The sequence below is a fragment of the Thunnus albacares genome, chromosome 11, assembly GCF_914725855.1.
Source record: "Thunnus albacares chromosome 11, fThuAlb1.1, whole genome shotgun sequence".
NCBI classification, from domain to species: domain Eukaryota; kingdom Metazoa; phylum Chordata; class Actinopteri; order Scombriformes; family Scombridae; genus Thunnus; species Thunnus albacares.
In genome coordinates this window covers 19,987,239-19,997,768 of record NC_058116.1, presented here as the reverse complement: position 1 = coordinate 19,997,768, position 10,530 = coordinate 19,987,239, and the positions used below count along the sequence as shown (strand labels likewise).

At 40.4% G+C, this 10,530-nt stretch overlaps 1 protein-coding gene across 1 annotated transcript; it reads left to right on the top strand.

Moving 5' to 3' along the window:
- Positions 1-1,706: 1,706 nt before the first annotated feature.
- Positions 1,707-4,733, top strand: vgll3 (vestigial-like family member 3). The gene is made up of 4 exons (XM_044365879.1): positions 1,707-2,147; positions 2,961-3,318; positions 3,466-4,005; positions 4,114-4,733. Exons 1-4 carry the CDS (start codon positions 2,043-2,045, stop codon positions 4,152-4,154), a joined length of 1,044 nt encoding a protein of 347 aa, XP_044221814.1. The 5' UTR covers positions 1,707-2,042; the 3' UTR covers positions 4,155-4,733.
- The last annotated feature ends 5,797 nt before the right edge of the window (positions 4,734-10,530 follow it).

Below are 10,530 nucleotides of genomic sequence, written 5' to 3'. Positions count from 1 at the left end.
CTAGACTAGAAAATTCATTGCCTTCTTTCAAATCGTCCCTCAAAACATACTTCTACAGTATGGCTTTTGCTTAATTATTTTATCTGTTACTTATTTTATCTATTACTCTCATGTGTTACTTTTATCCATTATTTCTATCACAACTTTTAACTGTTTTATGTGGTATTTTATTTTGTATGTGATTGTTTTCCTGCTTTATTTTATTTGTTCTTGTTTTTGAAGCACTTTGCAATGGTTGTTTTGAAAAGTGCTATATAAATAAAGTTTATTATTATTATTATTATTATTATTATTATTATTATTATTATTATTATTATTATTATTTACAGATTACAGCAGGTGTCCTTCAGGGTCAACTGATAACCATGCTATGTAATTGAACTCACCAACAGGTGGCAGCAAACAGCTCAACTCAGTCAGTCAGGGGGCTTCACACAATGAGAGAAAACTGATAATGAACAGTCACATTACACATGGCAGTAACCAAGATGTTGAACAACACCTTTTTATTTTTAGCTGTCATAAATTAAAGACATAGAGGCAGGAAACCAAAGGCATCGGTGGAATGTAACTAAGCACATTCACTCAAGTTCTGTACTTAAGTACATATTTTAGGTATTTCACTTAGGTATTTTTATGTTATGCTACTTTGTACTTCTACTCAACATCAATTCAGAGAGAAATACTGTACTTTTTACTCCACTACTTTTATTTGACAGCTGTAGTCACTTTTCAGATACATTTTTACAATAAATAATGTATGATAAGCTTATAAAATACAAAAATGTGTTAAATATTAAACCAGTAGTTTTCAAATGTTTTGGTTTGTAGCCCCTGTGTGTAGTTGTGGCTCCTTGTCATGTTACAGATGTTTGAGTTGTTATCAGTTCCACCAAATAAATAATGGCTTGACAAAAGAGGTAAAACTTTCCAATATTTCACAAAAAAGTAAACTTTAGAGAAAAGTCTGAACATTAATCAAACTTTGTGGGGCAGAACTTTGTTTTTTCTCTCCGTCACGGTCTACCTGTTATTTTTTATTTTGGGCACTTAAGCTTTCATCTCAATGATAAAAATAGAAATCCAACCCTTAAATGTGTTTTTGACTGACATGCACCATATAATGCACCTGGATTTAAGTTGCACCTGGTGCTCAACGATAAATTGCAGATGAAATTGTTCACACAGGGTACAAAACACTTCATTTAAATCTGCTCTTAAAAACTAAAACACTTGGCGGATATCAAAAGGTGGATTCCTGTATTGTTTAGAGAAAGCATTTTGAAATTGGACTTTTGAGCCGAGAAAGATCTGAAACAGCATTTAGACCTTCATGTTGTGAAATAAAATGAACATATAATTGAACAGTTACCTGAATAAATAAATAAACAAACACTTTGGATGTCTGTTCAGCAGTCTCTGGGTAAAGCAGACTTGGGTTCATGTATTTCTAAAACCCTGTTACAACCCTGATTCTGACCTCTGGCACACAGTCCTGAGGTCAGGAGTCTCTGCTCTGAACTATGTGACACACAGGAGCATAACATGAGTACATTACAGTTTTATGAATGGATGCTCCCCCAGTGGGAATAGAACCCTTAGACTCATAGTGCCTTGCTAAACTCCATTGCGCTTTGCAGGCCCTTCCCTAGTGGGCGTGCGTAAATGGCTCCAGCCCTCTCTAAATATAACTCCCTTCCAAAACAGAAAAAGAGAGAGAAGGGGGAAAGGAATGCTCACCCAATCAGAAGCGGCCTGAAAACTTGTCAGTGAGGAGTTTTTTTTCGCATACAGTGTTTGTGTCATAACGTTTTGCTCGATTTTGTGGCCCCGGTTGGTGCTGGTGGAGCGCACAGCGGGAGGCGCATTGTCTGTATGCAAACTGGACGACATGGCCATTGTATGCGTTTGGGCATATATAGAGGCACCGATGGCTCGGAGGATCCAGCCCGTCTGAAGTCTCAGGGAGAGTCGCCTTCGGCTGTTTTATGCGCGTTTCTCTCCTCCGACTCTCTCGTTCTTAACCGCTTTGGTCCGTCGCTATGAGTTGCCTGGATGTGATGTACCATCAAAGCTATGGAGCGCACTACCTCCCTGCAGCGGCGTACAAGGCGACGTACTATAACCCAGATCACCAGCAACAACAGGTGAGATACTCATCATAAAACTTTTGTAGCTGCTGAGTGGCACTGACGCAATGTAATCATATGAAAAGAATTTTTTAGGAGTGAAGCATAAAGACTCATGTGACCTAGGATGAAGTGTAATCTCTCTCACGCTTTACAAAAAATAACTTATATACCATATCTAACTGTAATAACTATAGTTATAAACCATAGTAAAAATGAAAAGGTGTTAAAGATAATGAGTACAGCACAAGATTGCAACAAGAAGTAATTTACCATAAAGTTGTCACCAGGCCTAAATTTAAATATTCTTTAAGAATCGTCCATTTTCTTTCGTTTTTACTCAAAAGGGGTTTTCCTATTGACCGCCTTCTGTTCAATATACCATTCCAAACTATTTTAAGCCTAGCATACAAATCCTTAACTTCAATTTGAGTTTTGAATGATGAAATTCCAGTCTGAGGCTCGGTATTCACCTCAGGTCATGCGTAATGACACCAAACTATTAATCGTGCGGTCAAACGGTGATGTAATGACAGCCAGTCAGTCACTCAGGAATGTGGATGAATCACATTGAGCTTTACAAATAGTTGGAATGCAGTATGGGAAAAAATAAATTAATTTTCACACAACTCCTAAGTTGCTGTGTGTACTGGAGAGTAAATATTACTTGAATAAATGTATTTATGGCATGTAAAGTCTAATTTTATTGCACTGAAAACAACAGTATGATGATCAGTATTTTAAATAATTTTACTCAAATGTGAATTCTATTAAAGTCTACTCCTGCTTGGATGTGTCAGTTCATGTCCCTCTGACTCTTCTCTCTTCCAGAGGAAGCTGAGTGCTCACAGTAAGATGCAGAATTTTTTGGGGCAGCAGCAGCAGCAGCAAGGAGGAGGAGGAGGACGAGGGATGCTGTCCAGGGATCAGGGCCTCCGACAGGTTCCTGGAACTGAGTCAGGTTGTGTATCCACATCCGATTCAGAGCTGAAGGATGGCACTCAACCAGCAGGAGCAGAGTACTTAAACTCCCGGTGCGTGTTGTTTACCTACTTCCAAGGAGACATCAGTGACGTGGTAGATGAGCATTTCTCCCGGGCTCTGAGTCAGTCCAGCACTTTCAACAGCGAGACCAAGCCAATCAGAATGACTCAGCCATCTGTATCGAGCACTGCTGGTTCATGGAAAGGTGAGATTTGGTTAAAATATACTAGTGCTGACTCATTAATTTTCTTTTACTTAATAGCAAAATTAATTTTATCCCCAGCTTAAAAGAATTGCAGTTGATAAAAAAAAATATGTGGCAGTGTGATGAGATAAAGTCTGTTTGTTGCAGATGGTGTGTCTCACTCTGAGGGTCAGAGCAGCTCAGTTTGGAACAGCACCTATCAATCCCAGGCCGGTTCCTGCCTCCCATCTGTCTCCGTCTCAGTCCACCCAGACTTCTCTCCCAGCCCCGTCTCCTTCAACCACCCAGACGGAGCTCTGTGGGCCGGCCACATGCTCTCCCAGGCCAGTCTCCCGCCTCTGGCGGCCCTCCCCGAAAGCTGGACCTACAACCTGAACTCCCAAAGCACAAGTGGCTACCCCAATGTCCATGATGTCTACCACCCTCACCCCCATGCACACATTCACACCCGGCACCACCACCCCATGCTCCATTCCTACCCGACCCACAGTGCAGCATTAGATACCAGGTTTGGTCCTCTGCTGCTGCCCAGTGTTAGGAACCAGAGCCAGCCAGCCGCCAGCACAGGCAGTTCCCCCCACAGCGAGGGGGTAAAGACAGAGATGGACCCTAGCAGCCCCATCACGGCTACCTCTGTCGCCTGGACCCCCTCGCCCCTCCATGGATCCTTGGAGGTGTACGACTCAGGTAGATACACAAAACAGTGCAGTTGCAAGCATGCATGTGTTCTAACTTGTGCAATAAGTGGCAATAATGACAATAATAATTTGACCATGTTTCTTTCTCTCTCTACAGCTCATGATCAGACCAAAGCAAAGTCGTCAGTTTGGTTCTAACTGATGTACTAAGAAGGAATATCAATGGATTATGCCTGCAGCCCAGCTTACACCAAAAAGGACCTACTCTGTGGCTTTATCAATGCATGGCTGCAACACCAGCACTGTAATGTACAATGTAGATATATGATAGACTGCTTACTGTAGCTTAGACTACGAGTCCTGCACTGTCCACACGACTTATCATGGAGATGAACTCAGGCTTGGACTTAAATGACAGTGATGAGATGCTTTGGCTGCAGGTCAAGGCCCTTGAAGAACGATAAAAACAGACTACTAGCTTTAAAGATGGGAGGCCCCTTTTTCTCTGTTGGCACAAAACACCCTTTCCTGTTCATGCAATGTGAGACAAAGTGGTTCTGTTTCAAGAGCTTGATTTTGATCCACATTTTGTTTTGTACAGTAAATGTTTGTTGATGATTGTACATTTCTTGTGCACAGTTTTGTCATGCTAAGTTGTTTGCTGGATGACTTCTGCTAAATCGTTGCCTGAATGCTACCTTTACTATTTTGCCTTTGGGGGAATGTGTAGTGTAAATATTGGTACTGTATGTTTAAGTGATAAATTGTTAAGATGTATTTGCAAATGAAGTGTGTTTTTTCAGACATCACTTTAATCAGTTCGCCCCAAAATATGTGGAATGCAAGCAGAATATTCACCTCCAACTACACTTTAATAAACCTAGAGGGTATTGAGCACATCGCTCAGATTTAGGAAAGAATCTTCCTGCTCCAAAGCAGAAATCTTCCCATTACATACCAGGAAATGGTAGCAGCTTCTTCTCTTGTAAAATCAGGAAAAGTCTGTTTCCTCTGACACTAAACTAGACATCTTTTTTTTTTCATTATAAAAAAATAGAGCAGGATAAATGACTATAATAATAATAATAATAATAAAGACCAAGATAAAATGATCCAGAACAGTTACACAAATTACCATTAGTTAAGAAGAAGGACTGAGATAAAAATGAGCTTTAAGAAGTAAGTAAGTAAAGTTTGTTTAGTATAGCACTTTTCACAGAACAAGGTCACAAAGTGCTTCACAAAGATAAAATGGTTAAAAATAAGACCATAAAACCATAAAAAAACAAACAATTAAAACATAAGCAACACACACAGAATACAGCATTACAGGCTGGACAAAGGCCAGTGTTCAGCTGCTTCTTAAAGGCATCGGTTCATACGTCTACAGGAAGAGCGTTCCACAGTGTTGGAGCCACATCTTCAAAGGCTCGATCACCTTTTGTTGTAAGTGGAGAGCGAGGGACAACCAGTAAGCCCTGGTCAGAAGACCTAAGTGACCTGCTGGTGATATAAGATGGGATGGGAAACCAATGTAAAGAAGATAAGATGGCTGTGATGTGAGTCGTCCTGCTTGCTTGCAGGTGAAAAGGGAATTGCAGTAGTCCAGCCAGGATGATATAAATCATCTCTAGCTCAGGTTTTGACAAAAAAGACCTGATTTTGGCAATAGCCATACATAGCCTGATCAAATATAACACAGAGATTTCTAAGATTAGACCATACAGCTGAAGAAGAGATTTAAGGGAGGATACTGAGATTGCCACAGCTGCAAGGCCTGGGCAGCAAAAGCGAGTTTTAGGAACCATTAACAGGGCCCTGCTAGAGGATATCAAGCAGCGATCAGGCTCATATGAGCAAAACAATTCATGTGATAATGCTGGGATGTAGATTTTACATAATTTCAATCTGATATTTAAACCAGAATATCAATAACTGAAAACAGAAATAGCAGTTTCTGCAACTGTTAGGTGGTTACCACATAGATGGAGATTTGTCCCACTGTCTTACAGATACAATCCTCCAATAACTGGTAACTTTTTTATTCTCAACCCTGTGTCTTCAAAAACATTACCAATACTGTGTCAAAAAAAGGATACTCAATGAGTTGGTTGTTGCCATGTTCAGTTTCAGATATAAACGCTGCTAAACAATATAGTGTACATTATGAAACTAACAGGAGTCGAGTTGTAACAAGGGAAGTGGGTTGCATTCCAGACAGTTACTGTAAGATACCATGACAGGTCTGTTGCCTCTCTTCAAACAAACACGTACATGAAAATACACACACTCCCAGTCTCACAAACACACACCAAAGAATGTACTTCCCGTCTGGACAGGAAGTTTGTTGGACTGTGGCAGACACACGTACAGTAAAAAGACACATTTCAGTTATACCAGATAAGTTTGGTTGGTAAGTGTTATCTATCATGACATTATACACAATAAACCTGCAAAGAAAATACCATGAAACACATCCTCCAATGTGTTACAGGAATGAAAAAAAAAAACCTCCTTGAGGTCAGTGGCTGAATGAAGGTCTGGACTGATCTCCATGCTGAAGAATTCCAGCAGCAATGATGGCTATGTACAATGATATGAATTCTGGAGGGAAAAAACTGCTCTAAATACATATTTCAGGCTCGGATCTGGTGCCAGGATCAGCATTATTAGTACCCATCCTGACATAATCAACAGCTGTCTGCGCTTGCGTAAGCATGGCCACGGCTGTGTGTGTGTGTGTGTGTGTGTGTGTGTGTGTGTGTGTGTGTGTGTGTGTGTGTGTGGTGAGTGGTCTGACCAGGTGGTATGATCAGCAGTAGCAGCCCACTAACATTCCAGCCTCCTCTCCCACGTCTCTCTCATTCTCCATCTCAACTAACCAGCAGCAGTTCAAATCTGGAACGAATCATGATGTATCAAAACACATAATCTGAGTGGAAAAGGCAAATTTAAAGATCTTCCTGGAATGTGTACACATAAAAATGTTTACTGGAGGCCTCAAGTTTCCACATCACACTTGTGTAAGGCGCAAACACACGACTGGCTTAAAAACTAGTTGTGATGTCACAAAATCATCAAACTCAGATTTAAGGTGTGCACAGAGAAACTTTCCCCTCTCAACAAATGTGAAAACAGCTTTCTAGTGTCAAACGATCCTTCCTAAATAACTTCCTATATAGATAACAAGCTTGGTTCAGTAGTTAAACAACTCAGAGGGATTTTGGATACTCCTGGATGCTAACATTTGTTCAATTCATCTTTCCACATATGTCATATAATGTCACTGCAATGAAGACTACAGGCACTCAGAGAGGTTGTTTGGTTATTAGTTGGTTCAATGGAATATCAAATGTGCAACTGCTAACATGTAAGTTTGTGTTTAACCTCTGAAACTCCACAAGAACCCTAGTGTCCTCAGCCAACATTACTGTCTTTCAGAGGCTGTAGCGGGCTCAAGGTATCCATTAGTACCAACCATATCATGCTAGCTTGTTGGAAAGGGGGCTAAATAATAAGTTAGGCTGAACTTTGGTGAGGGGAAAAACTGGCTTTGCCATTTTCAAAGGGATCCCTTGACCTCTCACCTCAAGATGTCTGAATGAAAATGGGTTCTATGGGTAGCCACGTGTCTCCCCTTTATAGACATGCCCACTTTATGCTAATCTCATGCAGTTTTGGGCAAAAACCATGCAGTTTTTTTGCATGCAGTGTAAATGTGTTATTTTCGCCTACTCTAAAAATGGTGTATTTGAATATTTCTGCATACTTGCGTCCCTAAACAGTCTTGGAATTGCGTAAATTGGGTATGACTGGAAAGCTGAGACTCTAGTGGATTCAATAAGCCCAATTGTATTTATGTGTGGTGATGTTAGTCCCCACAGTAGGTCATTGTAGTGAGGCAATTTTTTGAAATTTGACCTCACTGTATAAAATGATTTATTGTGACCTCTAGGATAATCACAGCCTCATGAAACTTTACAACCCAACCACAAACTAGAGATGTAGGACATTCAGAAGGGGGGTGGGGTGGGGGGTGGGGGGTACTTGCCATTCAATCACTGAAAAATGCAATTCTTATCTCCAAATGTTGATACTTGATGTGGTATTTTGGAAGGGTTTTTGACCATTTTCATCAATTCTCAAGTGGTCAAAAATGGTTACATTTTGCACCAAATCTGTGTAAGAAACGGTATCAACCCAAAAATTGCTGCAACACGGCCATCATATACTTCCATCATAATGTTCTAAGCCCTTATACACTCTAAACTTTCAAAATCTCAATAGGCGCCTAACCAATAACAATGTTTATTACAGATTTATGCCTATAAAAACATCACACAGAGCAGTACTGCATCTCAAATTAATCTGCAGGTTCCCAGCTTTCAGATGATGTATACCACTTCTATGTGGCACATACTGTTGATTGCCACATGAGGCTGGAAGGACTCCTATGTTCTCCCAACAGCAAGAGTCTCTCATTGTTGACATGGTCCTTCAAAATAATGCCATTAGACTGTGTGAAATACAGAACAAAGTTGTTGAAGACAATGCAAATTTTGAAGGAATCAACAGTGTCAACCTTTCCACCATTGACCGCATCCTCCAACGCAACAGGGTGTGCATGAAGCAAGTGTACAGAGTATCTTTTGAGTGCCACTCAGAAAGGGTCAAATATCAACTATTTCAGTATGTGCAAGTAAGTGCACATTCAAACAGACACATTCAGTGCTGATTGTTTATAGTACAGTACTATACTACAAACTACTGTCAAGCTGCACTATATTGTAATGTATGCAAATCAGGAGCACATACACTCTACAGCATAGGTCTGTCTTTCTGTAGCACTTACAAAGCTATATCTATTTTACATATAGAGAGTGTCTGAATTGGATTCCATGGAAAGATCCCATGAATACATTTTTGTGGATGAAGCTGCATTCAATCTGATGAAGAGGAGAAGGAGAGGCAAGAACATAATTGGCCAATGAGCCATTGTTGAAGTCCCTGGCCAGCATAGTGGCAATGTGACACTTTGTGCAGCCATAAGTAATCATGGGGTCCTCCACTGTCATGCCACTTTAGGGCCATATAACACCCAACATCTTCTTTCATTTCTGGGTGGTCTTCAGGATGTCTTGTTTGGGCACTAGCAGCAGGACCATGAGTAGGCAGAGCCTCCTGTCTATGTCGTAGTTTGGGACGACATCAGTAAATACAGGAGTGGTTCAACATCAACCAGCGATTCATAAATGTTTGCCTTCCACCATACTCCCCTTTCCTCAACCCAATAGAAGAGTTTTTCTCTGCATGATGATGGAAGGTCCATGACCGAAAACCCTATACCAGGGAAAATATCCTACAGGCTATGGAATTGGCCTGTGGAGTCTTGCCAAGACTGGATCCGGCACACCAGAGGGTTTTTCTCCCATTGCCTGGCCAGGGAGAACGTTGCCTGTGATGTAGATGAAGTCCTCTGGCCCACCCCAGCACAGAGGTGATACTGAGGCTACATCCTTGAACACTGTGTTTTCCATTTTTTGATGTAGTATGTAATGAATGCTCAGTAGTGTTTTTATTTTGACTGGCTGTGTGTATAATCTGTAAACACTGTATGATTTTGAGCAAAGATAAAACTGTTTTGAGGCAATTGTTTGATTTTGCAAGAAGAGTTTTTGTGAGGGTAGTTTGAAAACTGGGTTTTGTGTTTACAGTTTTGAGAAAAAGGTGGAAGGTTTCAAGAAATGTGTCTTAGCAATTGTTATAAACTGTAATATACAGCGCCAGTCACAAATTTGGACACACCTTCCCATTCGCTTCAATTAGAAAGTGTGTATAACCTTTTGACTGGTTCTGTAAATATCTGAGATTTTTTGAGACCAGTAGAAATTAGCCAATGTACAAACCATTTATTCATGTTTGTAAGGCCATTTAGAGAATGTTAGAAGTCAGAGATTATTATCATGAGTCATAATTCAGATTTTCTTCATTTTTTTCATCCAACTACGGCTATCTAATAGTCCCTCCTGAAAATCATCATACATCCCTGTTGCTGTAGTTGTTGATCTGTGGAGATACTGTTTGCCATGTTTGGTTTTGTATGGGCAGCAAAATAATATGCTTTCGATGTATGTAAATTACATTCATTAATTCAGAAAATGCATCAGCAAACACACATTGTTATTATTGTTCCTTAATTAGGGTATGTTATATGTCAGGCCTCTAAGATTCCCAGAGCTCACAAGGAATGAGAGAGAGCATAGAAAAGACAAGCCAAGAGGAAAAAATAGAAAGTGATGAGAACATTTAGAAAGATTTTTCAGTAAAGATTCTCCTCTCCTCTCCTCTCCTCTCCTCTCCTCTCCTCCAGAGCTCCTAATTAGCATTAGCATGTAGCCTCTGCATCAGCATGTAGTGTACTTATATGCTAACAGACATCCCACTGGCAGCCTTGGAGAATCACCACAGGCACTTCCACTGCAGGAAGAACACTAATGGATATAGAAATACAGACCTGAGGGACAGGCAGAGATGTAGCATGTAATGAATGTCTAGCATTATATTTTACTGTTAT